At 38.2% G+C, this 17,033-nt stretch overlaps 1 protein-coding gene across 1 annotated transcript in view; it reads left to right on the top strand.

Moving 5' to 3' along the window:
• Positions 1-17,033, top strand: part of FBN2 (fibrillin 2) — a 117,955-nt gene that overhangs the window by 882 nt on the left and 100,040 nt on the right. The window contains exons 2-5 of the mRNA XM_038124921.1: positions 222-304; positions 3,689-3,787; positions 4,278-4,373; positions 6,453-6,548. Of these exons, the coding sequence (XP_037980849.1) occupies positions 222-304; positions 3,689-3,787; positions 4,278-4,373; positions 6,453-6,548 (374 nt within the window). The remainder of the gene's footprint in view (positions 1-221; positions 305-3,688; positions 3,788-4,277; positions 4,374-6,452; positions 6,549-17,033) is intronic.

Below are 17,033 nucleotides of genomic sequence, written 5' to 3'. Positions count from 1 at the left end.
TCCTCTTTTATACTAACCAGTTGAACTAACCCAAAATAAAATCCCTTGGAAGATTTTTTTCCCTTTGGGAGAGTATTTTTTGTTTTGTAGACAACTTCGCGATGCAGTTTTTGTTTGGTTTATGCAGCTGGATTCTTCCCGCGTGTGTGTAAAACATTAAATTTTCTTTAGAGTGCTTCCTATTTTCCCCATGCACATTTATTGATTTGTCTGTGTTGCAGGCCAAATGTGTGTGGTTCTAGATTTCGCTCCTACTGTTGCCCTGGATGGAAAACGCTTCCTGGAGGGCGTCAGTGCATTGTTCGTAAGTGTCTGACTGCTTCTAGTGCTCAAGGGGTAACAAGAAAAAATCGATATTCCTGTATGAGTCACTGGTCATTCAGCATGAGGAAAGCTAGTGTCAGTTCTGTGTTTCACGTTAGTTTTAGAAATAACGGGGAAAAAAGGAAAAGGAAGAATAAACCAAGATGGATTGCAGGTCCAATGACCTTGGACATGTCTCCACCTAGTGTTTAAAAAAAACACCCGTGACAGCTCAGGGAAAAAAACACACGGTCAAATCAAGTACTGAATTGTAGTAACAGGGGGAAAAGAAAAGCCAAAAGGTTTTGATATAAGCAAATCAGATCTTGAAGTTGTCTGGAACTTGGAATTACAATCAGTCTTTACATCTGGGATGCTTACTGTCTTGTCTGTTATTTTCAGTTGTGTTTTGATGGCTGTCAGGCATGTAGACTTGGCTACTGGCTGGTCATGGTAGGTAGTGTGCTGACAGATGTGATTTTTGACATACACGGCATGGCAAAAAAAAAAAAAAAAAGAAGGGAAGAAGTTGTGTGTGAGGGGAATGTGCTCAGTACTCTGGTGAGATGATGTCTGTGGGGATGTTTACCATGAAATAGAAAATGAAGTTGAACTTTCTCTGTGTCAGGTAGCAGCTGATAGTAGACAATGCTTCCTTCGGACCTTAAATTTTTTAATCTGTTGCCATTTAATCTAGCCTGCCACTGTCTTGTTTTGTTAATAAGTATGGTCAACCTCAGAATTCATGTTTAAGAACGTACTGCTCTTTATGTAAGCAGTGGAGGTCCTTGTCATTCTCCATCTGATTAACTGCAGGCATGCAGGACAAAGGGTGGGTGGCCAAGAGAAGGGTGATAAGCCAAGGTCTGCCAAACTTTTGACCTTTGGTGGCCTTTTTTTTATAATTCCAGGCTTCCCTCACCTGATCACATCTATTGGTTTTACATGGTTAAACATGTTTAGCTAATATTGGGGATAACTGTGCCATAACACTTATTTTCACCTCAGGGTGGCCCAGAATTTCCCAGCTAAGGATAATGGTGCCATTCAGAGGAAGATCCTTATATTAATATTGCTATGGAATAAAGAGTTCCTCTCTGAATGCTCTTTTCACATTTATCAACTCTTTCAATACTGGCTACTTTACTTTAACGTAAAGTAGAGGTTTTAAGAAGGACTTGGGCTGCCTGTTATGCTGTTGATAGGCTTCTTAGATTCAGCTGTGTGTCTGGCTCAAATGTTTTCAACAAGCCTTACAGGATATCCTTTAAATTGTGACTCTCAGTGCTTCTTAAAGACCTTGGTCTCAGGTCTTCCCACATCCAGAATAATCTGATTTATTTTTAATTTATCTGCACAAGGGACATCTTTTAGCTCCCGCCTGCTTACTGCACTCTAATTGCAGTAAGCAATTGAAAAGAAAATTGCACTTTCTAACATGTTTATAGGGTAAGTGATTTTGGCAGACCAGTATTGTGTGTGTCTGTTTTCTGTTTTCTGCTTTTGATGAAGATTTAAGTGTACAGATTTCTATGCTCACGTTTAATGTCTGTGGAGATGACATTCCCTTTAGCTGGAGTTTTTCACCTAGAAAAAGCCTCCTGCACACAGGATGCTGGACAAGCTATCAAACTTCTCACTGGAGATGTGCTGATTAAAATTGATGCATATTTTAACTGTGGTTTTAAAGTGGTAATTCATGAGGAGAAATCTATGAGGCAGTGGTAGGTGAAAAAGAAACCATTCTGACCTGACAGTGTTTCAAGCTGATGATGTGGTGGTGGTTGTTGGTGGTCTGTGGCACATTTGTGATTAAAAGTGATCTTTTATCTAAAAACCAAAGGTCTGCTTACTTTTACTCTTTCATTGTGCAGAGTAAACTGTTCTGATGAAAGCATATTTAGAATATGCCTTAAGTTCTAGGGCTTTCAGTTGGTAAAAAAATTACTCCTTAACGGATAATAAACTGACAAATGCACTAAATGTAAACCTTGCTTCATCAAGAGGTTGACCTTGTGGTGTATAAAGATGGACTGAACAGGAATATAAAAAACCCCCCACGTTTCTGGTGCTTGTCAAGTGCTCTACATCCAAGTCCTGTTTCTCGCTTTTACTTCTTCTCATGGAATAGTATTTTGAGTCAGTCCATGGCACGTCTCTAATTCCAGTTAAACAGAAAAATCCCACAAACTCTTTGACTTCTCATGCCTTCACATTTGGGACATTATTGTAGCAGAATTTAATGATAAATGCAGGCACTGTGTTTTGCATCTTTTTGATGCCCAAAGAGTGTTGTGACACGTGATCTCGTCAAGGTATTTGTTTTGTTGTAGTCCCTCAGTGGAGATGGGCTGCCAGATTACTTGGTTCTCACAAAACTCTAGGCCTATTTACAAAGAAATTGAGATTCCTGGGGGTTTTTTTGGTGGTGGTGGTGTTTGTTTTTGAGGATTTTTTACTCTACAAGTTATCTGTTGCACAGTATATTTCTTTTTGAAGTCCTCTGTTGTGCTATAGTGGCTCTGACTGCTTCAGGCTGTCTTTTGGTTCATTTGCTACTTGAGCTGATGAATTTAATGTATTAATTTGAGTCTGCTTTAGAATAATTTAGACTGTCAGCTCATTTATTTGTGGTTCTGTCACTCCTTTCTTCATTGGAGCCATGCTGGATGGTGAGTGAGGAGGGAAGGCAGGACTTTGGGTCATCATGGGGATGGCACAAGGTCCGGAATGTGACACACAGATGTGTGGTGGACAGGCTTTCCTGGGGTTTTTATGGTTAGTTTTTACATAAAAGTGTGGGAGCTACCTGAGTGCAGGAAACTATATTTAAGGAAGCACCACAAAACTGCAAAGTCCAGCATTTGCACATTGGCTTCCCACAAAACTGCTTTGGGTAAAGGACGGGTAATCTTGGGAATAGAAAAAAACAAAGACCCTAAAATGCCTTTAAAATGGTGCTTATAAGAGTGAAGCCTATGGCATAAACTGGCATAGTTTGTATTCCTTCTAATCTTGGATTCTTGGTAATGTTTTCTCATAAGTCTTGTGGTCTAAAAGACATGTTTTTAATGATTTTACATTGCTTGCATAATTGGCTGATATTTCTAATTAGGGAAAGAGTTGATTACCTGGTTTCAGTGGTCAGGTCAGTGTTTGAATACGGCTGATTTAACTCTGCCTTCAAATTTGTCAAGAGATATTAATTATGCAAAAAGTCAGTTAGTTCACTTTATTTGACCTAAAATTACTTTTGTATGTGTAATAGTTGTCCCAAATAAGTGAGTTTTCAAGGGTTGTTTGTTTCATTTGGTTTTTTTCCATGCAAATATAAGCCTCAGGTTGCTGTTAATCCCTGTCACTCTCTTTCTGTGTTCTTCCTCAGCAATTTGCAGAAATAGCTGTGGTGATGGATTTTGTTCCCGTCCCAACATGTGCACTTGTGCCAGTGGGCAGATATCGCCCACGTGTGGATCAAGACCTGGTAAGGACTTACTCCGTTTTCGTTGGAGATTTCATTGAAGGTCATTCTCTTCAAGTTTCAGTGACAAAAATGCCAGCTTCCTTAAAAGTAACTTCTCATTACTGCATATGCAAATGTAAATTACGCTTAGGTAAGACACCTCAAGTTCTTGGTCAAGTTTGTTAGTCCACACGTGCCTGTTTATTCTGTGTGACAAATTTAAATAAAATGTGCTTAGAGAGTGAAGGAAGTTTACAAATGAGTGTGTGTGGTATTCGCAATCTAGTTGAGTCCATTTTTGTAAGAAATTAAGATTGTGTGGCTTCCAGTGCAGCTAAAAGTTCTGAGTTGCAACATAATCATGGAAAACTCCAGAAAACCTCTCCATCAGCATACACTTAAAACATGTAGCATGGGTGGTACAGAGCCCATCACTCAGATGCCATTTCAAAGTCTGTGAAAGGCCATTCCTTTGTGGTGTTTTTGGCTGATTTTGGGTCTCTCTCTGCAGCGCAGCAGTGCAGCATCAGCTGCAGGAACGGCGGGACGTGCGTGGATGAGCGGTGCCAGTGCCAGAAGGGCTTCTCGGGTGCCCACTGTGAGCAGCGTAAGTGGCAGCCAGTTTGCTTGGAGTGCAGTGAAACATCTGAAAGAAATGCTTGTTTTGGGATATGGTGTTTAGCTGGCAGTCATTTCCTGCACGAAGCGCTTTTGTGTGCTCTAAAATTCAAGTTACAGATTGGAATCACCGAGCGGTTTTGGGAAACCCTTGGAACCCTTGCAACATCACCGTGCATCCCCCTCTTCATACCAGATGTTCACTAGTTTTTCATTCCCTTTTAACAAAGTTTTCTCTGCCTCAGAACAATAGTCTCACTGCTGGGTTGAAGAATGTTCTTCTGTTTTCTACTTAGTCTAAGGAAAAAAGGACTAAATATGGTTCAAGCTATTGGGTACCTTTTTGGGTTGGGAGACAAACTAGAAAGTGAATTGTTTGCCCAGCTTTACGTATAACAGCACAGTGTTTACAAGCTGTAGCAATTTAGCAAACAATAAAAGTCCCTAAAGGCTGCAGGGATGAAGAAAGACTCAAAGTTTATTCTGAGGCCAGCTGACTACTAATTAGGAGGGAAATTAATTGCATAAAGCAGTCTGAAAGAACTAGAGGCAGACAGAGAGCAGTTCTGCACAAACCAGATGGGCTGAATATTGTGGAAGATAATTTTTTTTTGCCCTAGTCATTTTTAAAAATGCTGGAAAAACAGTCTTGTTCCTGCTTTAACTGGATAAAACTCTCTAAAATTTTAGCAAATACTTGTAATCCTGACCTGTGACCCCAGTGAAATTTTGTATTCAGGGTTGCTGGTCCCTTCCTGCTTTTGTTAAAATATATTAAAATATATTGTTGATATATTCGACACCTGAATGCTCTCAGACAAGGCAAATTTCCAGTGAATAAATGAAAAGATGATTGAATTTTCAAGTGGTGACCCTGAAGCAATCCAGAAAATCTGATCAAACACTGGAGATTGGTTTCACTGTATCATGTAGTTAAAAGTGCCACACAACAGTATATTTTATCCTCTCCACTATGATGCAGGAGTAATGTGTACCTTTTTTTCAGTTTGAAATTATTACCTTCTCTAGGTTTCTGAGGTTCTTTTGCCCTGGATACTCAAATGTTTTACAGATACCACATTCAAACTGAAGAGATGTCTTTAGGAAGGCAGCCTAATGACTTTGAGACCAAAAATACAAAGTTTAAAAATTTTTGTGACTGTCCTGTAAGCTGAAATGTTTTGATTTGGAACATGTTTGGACAATTTGGAAGCTATGACCTGAAGCAATGAGTCAGAAAGTAGCTAAAATGAATTAGCTAAAGCACTCTTTTAATGTAGTTTTTCAGCCTCTCTGAAGAACTGTCTTCCTTTTGAACTGAGAAAATTCAGTGGTCTGGCAGGAAGCTTTGTTCTTGATTCAGACCATTGGTAAAGAGTATGAGTGGGTGCTCTGAAGTCCCATGACAGTGAAATATCTTTTTCATCTAAATGTCCTGTGGATTTATAACCCTTTCACCCCACCCAGCTTCCTCCGTCACCACAAAAATTTTATTTTTTGTGGGGATCTTTTAAGAAACACAGGTTTTTTTCAGGTAAAAAATGATGAGTTAAACAGGTAATTTTTTACCTTTGTTTCTAGACATCACTCCTCCTTCCAGCAGCATCAACTCTGAGAGATGATTATCTCTCTCTTGGACTCCTTTCTCTTCTCAAAAGGTTTGTTGCTGTTGTGACTGAACAACACAATACGCCCAAAAAATAGCTGAGGTTTGACAGACAGGTAACTTCAGTGAGGGATAGTAAGTTCTCATATAATTCTTATGAGTGACTAGAGCAGCACAGCTGATTAAAACACACTGAGGTTGAAGATGTGCTGTTAATCTGTGCTGAATCTCTGCTGAGCAGCTGTTTGCAGTTAATATCAGCAGGTGCTGATGGAATTTGGTTTGCACAGTCATTGCTGGTGGAGGTGGTAGGAGGGAGACCAGCTCCGTCCTCAGGCCTAGGAAGACTTAGGGCAGTGGGAGAAAAATGAGTGTTTTTTTAAAATGACGCGTGTGTTAATCTGGACATGTCATTGCCACGACATTATTAACCTTCCTGTCTGTTTGTTTTGTTAACTGAAGCTGTCTGTGAGAGTGGCTGTCAGAATGGAGGACGGTGTGTTGGACCCAATCGCTGCGCTTGTGTCTACGGCTTCACTGGCCCTCAGTGCCAAAGAGGTAAAAGAAACCTAAGGAAGGAAACTGTGAGTAGTTGTGTACAAAGAAATGCTGTGTGTACATGTTTTATTCTGTGCGTTTTCAGCCAGCAAACTTTCAGTGAGCCACTTATTATTTGTGATTTTGGAAGGTGTCTTCCTTTTTTTGTTTTTAGTTTGGCAGACACATTAAGAATTGACATGTACAAAGCCTAATTGTTAGGAATTTCAGCTCATTCAGGCTGCATATTTTGTTCACATAATATTTAAAAGATTAGATGTGTTTTGCTGTCTGCTGCATGAAATAACAACCCAGCAAAATTGCTAGTGGTGTTGGGATTGTGTAAGCCTAGGTAATCAAAGGATTTTTTTTCTGTATAACACCTCTTTCATAAGAAGACCTGGGGACATAATTTGCTCTGGTTAGTTGGAAGAAGTCAGAGGAGGACTGAAAAAATAACCAATTGCTATAGTACAGGGATCAGTTCCTAAACCCATTCTTATTCCAGAGCGCATCTCAGAGGTGGCTTCTGAAGGGAGTCCTGTGGAAATCTCCTTTTTCAAATTCAGCTGTGAGATGCTCAGAGCTGTGTATAAATTTGGAGAAATATCTTGAAAAAATATCTTGCACCTTTTTTATGTTTTTTAATTTTCTTAGCATTGGTTAGCTGTGAAATGGAAATAATTTCCATGGAGGTAAAGGAACTAAAAAGCCACACACTGAAAAAGCAGGAGTTTCTATTTGCTATTCCAGGCTGGTTTATATACCCACTAGGTATCACGAGAGTAAGAGGAATGTAAAGGATCAGTTTGTTTGTCTCTAGCTTTAGTGTTGTTGTTTTCATTCTTAAAATCTGATTTGCAGTTTTTTTATTTACCCCGTTTCCTGTAGTTGCTTCTTCTGAAGCAAGCAAAAGGACTCAAATCTTACATAGTTTGGTTAGTGGAGAAATAGGAAATAATATTTTTGTTAAAAATTTGTTAATACTTACAGGTGTTTTGTAGCCATTCAGAGGTATGTCTGTGCACAGTGTATACCTGTCTAAAATAAGCAGCTAACAAGTCTTTCTCTTTGGAATGGATTTTCAAGGGATTGGACAAGGTTAGGGTAATTTGTAGTTTGAGCCTTACTTCTGATGGATCTTAACACTGCAAGTTCTGAAGTCTGGGTTATGTGTCTAAGGTGGATTACACTCCTAGCTGAACTATGGCATGATAGAATTGCAATATTCAAAATTATTTCTTTTTTTTTTTTTTTTTTATTTAGTTGGTTTCATTCAGAAGTGCTTTTTATTTATTGCCAGACAACTTGGTAAGCTTGCTTTTTGTCCTGGATAAATCATTCCTAGTTAGAAATCATTCCTGCTCTGTTCTCTGACTCCATTCAGCATATTGATGCCTGGGACAGACTCCAGCTGTGATGATGGCTCAGAGTTTTTAGTAATGATATTTATACTTTAAATTGTTTGACCTTCAAAGCTCAAAATATTCTACTGCACTTGGGTGTTGCAGCCTAACTTTTGTGATGATGAAAGGGTTTAGATTTGCTTTCTTGCCGTTCATTGTGAGATCTTTAGCTGCAGAATTCAAGCCCTTTACAGAAATTTAAACATCAGTGTTTTGGCATCCTTTTTTCCCAGCTCTCCTTGAAAGTCCTGGGTTTTCAATTTTGTGTAGAAAATTGAAGCTCTTGTTCTGCAAGAGCTCATCTACCTTTTGTGGGTATTTGAAAATTGAGTTATTTCAATTAAAGGCTTGCATTTTATTGCTTGAAATTGGAGGTAGGAAGCCAATTTCCTTCTGTCACTGTCCATAAAATATAGCATATATAATTGCATATATAATAACTATCTAATGTATCTCATCTAATATAGCGTGCTTTTACAGCTTTGATAGGGCTAAGTAAAATTTTGCCTAATCTTGGTGTTGCATAGACCTTTTCATACTCAAATAAAGAAGTTATTTATTTTACTATTATTCTGTTAAAGAAAGATTACTCCTATAGTATATCCTGATAATAACTATAAAAATATAAAATAAAAAAAATATAAAAACTATAAAAAATATCTAAGCGCTCATTTTGTTTATGCTTTACATTAGGTGGAGTATGTGAAAGTGCTGTAAAAGATGCCTTAATTGCCTATTTTGTTCAACAGTAATTTGTAATTTATGCTTTTAATGTAATGGTTTATGCTTTACAGTAAATAGGAGAATGCAATGATTTCTTCATCTTTGGGTTGCCATAGTTGCCTGTAATATTTTACAGCAAGAAGTGTCTCAGTGGTTTAATGTTAAACTGAATTTAGCAGCAGTTCATAACTCTTTGAGTAAAATTTTATAGTTTAAGGATATGTGAACTTCCCTTGCAAATCACCTCAAAGTTATAAGAGACATTGTTTTGTAATTTTTATTTACATCATTGTGTTCTAAATGCACGCTTTTTATGGTTCTGTAAATTAAGTTCTTTAAAATTAGGTATTTTCTTCCTAATACAGAACATGTGTGCGTTTCCTTCAGCTTGGCCTCCCAGCCTAAGCTGTAGATAAAATGTGGTTGGTTTCTCAGCTATCTGGGCTCTGAGCAGACTAATTTCCGGGCTGGAGACGGGAGGCTGAGCAGTTACTGATGACTGGCATGATCAGAGTATTTAACTTTTCTGCTGGGTTAAAAATAGAGAAAAACCTGTTTAGGAGTTCCTGCTTTTTCTGATATCTGCGCTGACCTCTTACATTTCCTGTCGAATCTGGTCTTTGGTCAGCTGCTTGTCTTTGGTTTGTAAGCACACAAGATCCAAGTTTTTTGTGTGGTGTCTTTAAAGGGAAAAGAAAAAAAAATTTGAAATTTCTGCAGTTGAGTTTTCCCAGTGAAAAGAATAGAAAAAAGAGCTACAGAAAAAGAGGCTTCGTTCTCAGTTGTGCATACAAGGATAATTTTTTTCCTAGCATGACCAGTTGCTTTGGTTTCTCAACACTGTAAATGATAGTTGTGTCACTGCTCATGGTCTGTGCATTTTTTAAATTTTACAGTCTTCAGAGATATGAAGCTGTGGAAAAGCAAGGATGTTTTCTTCCTTCTTTCTCATGGGATAAGGGGAAGAAGTGAGAAAGGCACATCTTGTCACTGATGTAACTTTGCCTTCATCCCATACAGAGGGATGAAGAACAGTTCTTATTTACTCCATATTAAATGGCTCATTGGAAGCAAAAGGGTTTGGAGTAAGTAGAAATGCATAGCTTGGGAAGAGCATCCTTTTGAAGAGGGAGGAGAATTTCAGATAAAGTTATCAGGCTTTTACAGGTAAGAAACAGGGAAAAGTAAGTACATACAAGGAAATACAGTATTTGAATAGCAGCTTTCTGATAGCTAAAGGGGGCCTAAAACAGATCTGGGAAGGGATTTTTTTACAGGGGCAGGTGGGGTTAGAGCCAGGGTGCTGGCTTTAAACTGCCAGAGGGCAGGGCTGGATGGGATATTGGGAATTAGGAATTGTTCCCTGGCAGGGTGGGCAGGCCCTGGCACAGGGTGCCCAGAGCAGCTGGGGCTGCCCCTGGATCCCTGGCAGTGCCCGAGGCCAGGCTGGACACTGGGGCTGGGAGCAGCCTGGGACAGGGGAAGGTGTCCCTGCCATGGCAGAGGATGGAACAAAGTGATCTTTAAGGCCCTTTCTGACCCAAACCGTTCTGGGAGATTAAAATTCTATGAATATAACGTGAGATGAAGAGTTTTTGTTCAGTCTGGGCACTGGATGGAAAAGCTATCAACAGGACAGAGGAAGAAGTAGGATTAAGCAAAAAGCATCCTCAGTTAAAGTGTTGTTAGTGTGTAGTAACTGAGGCAAAAGGGTAAAGAGTTATGCAGAACTGAAGTAGGCACAAACGAAGCAGCTGACGGGCACAGGATGTTTGGGGATAATACGTGTGTTTAAAATTGAGCTAGCATAGTGACCTGACACAGATTTGTATGAAGTCAAATCTTCTCAAATACAATTTTATTATGAAGAAGAAGTACAATATCTATTTAGTCTGTAGTGGTGCTGAAGATGCTTGTGTGTGCTTAAGTGATCAGGCCTAAATGAAGCAACAGAAAATGTAATTCCTTAAGAAACAACTTCTTCTGACAAGTGTTTAGAAGACCTCTTAACTTCACACAGCTTTTCCTATCTGTTGATTCTAGCAGTACTGTGAGGGGCTTAACAGCAAAAATGTTTTGTTGATCATTAAGCTCTTCTCTTTTTGTGGGAGTTTTGGGAAGGCAGCTTTTAAATTTTGCTGTGAGGTTGTTTTACTAATGGCTGCTATCATCCTGAGCCAGAATAGAGGGTTTTTTTATGGTCTTCCTGCTTCTTTTCTTTCAGTTTACAGTAAATGAAAGACTGACCTGCTAAACATCAGTTTAATTCAAATTCATCTTCAGTCCAATTTTAGCCTTTGGGAAGTGCAGCATGTGGTCTTGGGTTATTTTCTACAGATTAGTAAAGAAGTTGTGCAAGGCCTGTTGAGTGAAGAAAAAAGTAATTAGTTCACTTTAGCATCCTCAAAACTACATGGCCCAGTTCACAGGGGATGTTCATAGTCACTGAGGGAAATACAAGTGTTAAATCATCAACTTGAAGCCTAATTTAACTAAAATAAATTAAGTTCTGTTTAATAAAATGAGCTAAAAATAAGTCAGCAGTAGTTGAAAACTATGGAATGTGAATATTCCTAAAATTTGCAACTTTCACCATTCTTGTCTACTTTTATCTCTTTAATTTTTTTTTTTAAGAAAGCATTTCTATCAGCTTTTCCAACCTTTATCTGAAGGCTGATTGCAAGCAAAATGCTGCAGTGGTCATGTATTTTTATAGCAAAAGAAGCTTCAGTTTAGACTAAAACAAAAAGCATGTTTCTATTCCTGTTGGAAATAGTAGAGATAAGAATTGCAAATACCTGCAGCAGTAAGAGGCAAAGCTTCATCTGACAGGTAGGTACCTGAGTCAAGACATATAATAAAATATGTCTGTGTTGGAAGAACCTGTAAGATATTTTGGAGGGTTTTTTTTTGAAGCTAGAGTTGCTGTCAGGTGTTAATAACACGCACATTTAAGTGCAGTGCCTGCTCACGAAGCTCCTTTTTCTGCTGCAGGTTCTGGCCTGTAGGTACTGGCCCACATCATCCCCTGATGGATTCCAGCAAGGCAGATCCAGAAAGCTGCTCTCCTGCTCTCAGATGTCAATACCTAGTGGTGTTACAGGGCTCTGCCACTGCATTCCCTCCTTTTGTTGTTCACCATTATCCCCAAAACCAAGGTTTTCAAAGGCAGATGTCCAGAAAAAGCTGCACAGAGTGTGTGTTTGCTTGTTGTTAGCTGGCATTGGATAGTTTCTCCCTTCTAGGTCTGCAGAAGATACAACATTTAGCAGTTTTAAAAATGACATGGGTAATGCTGATCATGCTGATTGCTGTAGTGATGAAGGAAGTACTGTGATTCCAGTCTGTGTCTCTCCCTTACTCCCCTCTTTTAGTTCTTAATTAAATCCCAATACTTGAATGACTCTTTGTTTGGCACCAACAAAAGAAAAGGGTAAAAACCCTTAAATACAGCAGTTTTGCTGCTTTTGAAGCAGTTGAAATCTTCAAAACTTCTCCGTTTGTTCAAGCATAGGACAGGCAAGTGTGGTAGAAGTGGGGTTGTTGTGCTTTGTATTAGAATTAAAAGCAGAGGTTTTATGCCTTTAAAGTAGGTATGCAGAAGTAAAATGAAAATGTGGATTTGAATGACCTCTTCCAAGGGCTTGAGAGTTTTCACCAGAGTGCAGCACAGGGAATGTTTCATTCGTTTAAATCATTTAAAAGGGAAGCTCTGTAGCTGCGCTGCCCTAAACTGTGAAAAGAAGGAAAGTAGGAACCACAACTGTCATACCTTAATTTTCTTCATATATGTTTTTTAAAATCTGCACTTGAGAAGTAGTTTTTTTCCTCTTACCTACAGGTGGAACAAGTCTAGGAGAGCATAAAATATTGTGGTTTTTATGTGTTAGGTAGGACTTAGACTAGCTTACACTCTGCACCTAAGGATTGTTCACTGAAAAGTGAAACAAGGGTCTGATAATATAGAGCAGTGAAGCAAAGTCATGAGTGAGAAACATGTTGCAGAGGAGAGGGAAGATGATGCCTTTGAAAAATTCTAACCGGTCTTATCTTTTCTTTTCCTCAGAGAAAATTTTGCTCTTGGTCAGATGCACTAAAATATCACCTTCCTTTTTTTAACTACTTGGGGAGAGAGAAAATAGAAGAGCTGAGTAAGGCCACGATGGCTTTGTTAGAGTTTCAGAAGAAAAAGATTTAATTCTTCTGAAAACTAAAAAAATTATTAACTTTATTAAGCTAATTAATTTGTAAGATACCTAGGGAAAAAAAAAATCTTGATCCATTTTCAGGATATCTAGGAAAGTTAGAGATCAGAAGTTGAGACACTTGCCCATAGGGAGTGTCTTCAACAAAGAAAATGCAAAAATATCTGAAATATTCATGTAAGTAATAAAACTTTCTGTCAAATTCAGCAAGTAGTAATGTTATGTATTGCTTATATAGGTGTTCTAGGCAAAATTGAAAAAGCAGAAATAAGCTGAAGAATCCAGTTTTGAAGTACTGGAAAGAGGAAGAAATAATCAAAATTTTCACTTTTTTTGACTGTAAAATGTATTAGAATAAGTTAGATGAGTTTCCTCTTAAGTTCTCAGGTATTGTGTAGAGGAGGCTTGAGAGATTGACTGGGAAGCTCAGGAACCTTGGAAGTTTTTTTCTGTAATGGTTATGAATGTCTGAAATGTTTTTTTTTTTTACCTTGGTTATATGTTCTGTTTACACAGAGGTTCCATATTAGATCAGAGAGTGAAAGAAGGGTTTTGGATATTTCTTTGGATATTGCAGCGGTGGAGCAAGAAATAGGAGAGGGAAAGTACTCATTATTCAATAACACCTGCACAGTTCTTTATGAAACACTGAGTTTGAAAAATAAGAAGTGGGAAGATAGGTTTTTTTGTTTGTTTGTTTTGCTTGCTTTTCTCTCAAAGGGTATGGTCATTCACCTTAGGCTTGTTTTGATTAGTAAGAAAGGAGTTTGATAAAACTGTCTCAATGCTGAGCCAGGAGAATGAGTGTGGAGAACCCAAAACTCTGTGTGGCTTTGGTTGAAGGTTAGATAGATGCCTGATATTTGGAAGGAATTTTCTTTATTGTATTTGCTACACCTGATATTTTTAATGACATCTGTTATGCTTCAAGCTCCCTTACAGTGAATTAAATGTTAAGGCCTAAAATTCTGTAGATCTGCTTTAAATTTTCAACCATATTTGTCTTCATAGGCATTAATTATGCAGTCTCTTAAAAGCTGTAGTTGCTATAGTAAAATATGTGTGGAAAGGAGTAATCCAGGTATTATCAGGAGTAGTTTACTGAAGCCAGCCAAGAGCACAATGCATCCAGGGCTGCAAAATCATTGAGTGCCAAAAGTAAACTGGTTTATTCCACCTCACTCTAATAACTTGCTATATGAGACACAGGGTTAAATTATTTCTGTATTGAGAGGACATATAAATTACCTTCCTTCCTATATTTTGGTTGTGAAATGATACTCAGCTTTATAAGGTCTCCCTGAAAATCTCGGATAAGCCCAAGAGGTAAATTTCTAAAGCCCTTTGGTTTTGCTGAACACACCCAAAAGATCTGAAGAACAGAAACTGTTTCTGCCTCTACACAGACAGAACTCCAGTAAATAGAAGCAGGCTGGGTTTTTACTTATTGTGAACCCAAATTATCACAGTAGTCTAGACAGTCATCTGAGGAAATGTTTCTTGCAGTTTAAATAGACATATATTTAACTTTTTTTCTAAGGGTAATGTGTGAAACAGTTTTTTTTCCTACTTAGGTTAATAATTAAGGAGATTGTTTTCAGCTCCAATGTGTGTGGTTTTATTAGGGTTTCTGGTCTACTGAGAATGCCTTGTGCCTTTTTCCATGTTCATAATTTACACAGGGGCTGGTTATGAAATATTTTCCCTCCTCATTTTGTGAGTCTGGGTGCATTCTGAAAGCCTTGGCTTTTGCTGTGGGGAATGACACTGAACTCTAGAGTGGGAGGGGGAGGGTGCAGTGTGCCCTTTTTCAGCAATACTCTTAAAAGGGCGTCCTGTCTTAAAATTTTAAGTCTTCCTCTTCACTGATTCTGGGATTCTGTTCCTTTGAGGTTGAACTGAGTAGCACTGACTTCATGGAGCAGGGAACCAAAAGCCTGTGGACAGTGTAATTCAAGTTTCCATCTTATGGTCAAGGAAAGTAGCATATTTTTGCATGCACAGAGTAAGGTATTAGCTTCTTAATTCCTGGGATGTGAAAGATTTAGGCTCTTAATGTGCATCTATCTGGCTTTCCAGCATCCAAGCTTTGATGAGTAGGGTATTTTTGAAGGAGGAGCATGAGAGGAAGGAGCAGTGGGCAGCATGAAGGAGTTCCTTCACTGCCATAGATATTATAAAGCAAACATGTGCAAATATCATATTAGGATAGTTGGCATAAACTGCTGCATCTTGCAAAAAAACCAAAAAAGATTCTTTTACTTTATTGTCTCTTATTTGCCCGGGGGTGATTCAGGCGGTAACTTCCTGCAGTGACTGATGATTAGTATTCCATTGTGTGTCAGACTGTGTGCTAAGTGTTGGGATTTCGTTAGTCCCACCTCAGGCCATCTTTACATAGGAGCAGGCCCTGTGGAAACAAAAGGAAATATATACATTTACAAGGAGCTCCAATCAAACCAAAATTGGACATCTTGCTGGAACCAAAATGCAGGAATACTTCTCTCCCAGCTTTTATTCTGTGCTTGAAATTTTTCTGTCAGTCAGTGTATGATCCTTCAGTTACACGTGGAAATGTTTTGTTCCAAGAAGTTTTTAAGGAAATACTTGAATTCTGGAAGGTGCTGAATTCCATAAATCACAAAAGTGAAGCATTTCCCTGTTTCTCTGTGTCTGTGCTTTCTTTGTGCGTGTGTGTGTGTGTGTGTGTACTTTTCAAAACGTTTTGTGTTCTGAAGTATTAGGAGCATTTTCTTCAGTGTTCAGATTGATTAGACAAAATTGCATTTTATTTCAGAAATACTGTTGTTTATCTGCTACTTTGCCATTTCCCCCCTCCATGTGCATATGTGTGCAAGAACGAATTGCTTTTTGATTAGTAAGAGTATTAAGATATGCAGTTACTACTACACTAAGACTTCGTCTGCTTAAAACTGTCATAATACCAATTATATAAAACTGTCTGTGTGAACCATGGTGTTGTTGCTTTTGGAAAAGAGCTGCTGCTACTGCTGTTCCAGCCAGAGGAAAATGAGAATATACTTAGAATGGACATGACAGAAATACTGGTGGAGCCTGGAATTTTGCTAAAAGCTGCTAAACTCACACAGATTTCTGCATTGAACCTGTGGCTTTTCCTTTTTTCATTTACAGCTGCCCTCCACTTCCTTTTCAGCTGTCAAGTGTGTGTTGTTAAGTTACCCAGTCAGTCACAGGAGTTTGTGTGATGGGAAGTTTTTCATCGCAGGAGCTGGTCAGAAAAGGTCATGTGGGACCACTAGAACAGTAATAAAATTTCATCCTGAAAATGAAAGCTGTCAGCTGTATGAAAACGTCCAGACCTTCATGATGTGTTTAACATCAGTGTTCAAAACCATTTTCCACTAAGCTGCTCTTCTTCTCTATTACATATGGGAATGAATTTTATAGACCTCTTCAGGTAATGACTAAAGAACGAGTTAGCAGCAATTTTAAATGTTTGAAAGACTTTTGTGATCATTATTTATGTTAACAGTAAATGTGATGTTGTTAGATACTTGATTGAGGACTTTGCACACAAGTTTCTTAGAAAAAGTCAAGAAAATTGACTTTCAGGTTTATAAGAAAATTTGCCATTCAGGTTTATTAGAACTCCTCAGTTTAAATAGCAGTGCTGCACACAGATTATTTTTTCCAAGAAAATTAACAGCATTGCCAACTCCCTTTCATGTTCCAGGAGACTCATTGTTCATTTCCAGCCAGCAGTCTTTTTTACCATAAATTTTTGGATGTCACCTTTGAAAAAAATTCTTTTGATTAATATCAAGTGCAATTCATCTACCTTCTTATTACCTTTGAAATATCCCTTATTGTGTACTCCGTGCTGGCAGCTAAACATTTACTGCGAGAAACCCCCCCAGATTTATATAGAAAGTTGATCAAAACTTTAAAGGAAGAGAAATTTTAGATAATATTGAATAAACATATGCACTTTAAAATAAATAGCTTTAGATAGCTTTTTGCATTACTGTGTCTTATGATCTGCAGATGTTGAAGTTGAGTAAGAAGAATAATATTTACATATGCATAAGTTTCAGATTTGTGCTCTGAACCCAAGGACAGTTACGAGTGTTGCCAAACCTTTCATAATTACATGAAAAGTTCATCAAGGAAAGCCCTGATCTCCCTTTCTT

Source organism: Motacilla alba, chromosome Z (assembly GCF_015832195.1).
Source record: "Motacilla alba alba isolate MOTALB_02 chromosome Z, Motacilla_alba_V1.0_pri, whole genome shotgun sequence".
NCBI lineage: Eukaryota > Metazoa > Chordata > Aves > Passeriformes > Motacillidae > Motacilla > Motacilla alba.
Note: the sequence above shows the minus strand (reverse complement) of the source record. Positions and strands in the feature narration are given on the sequence as shown.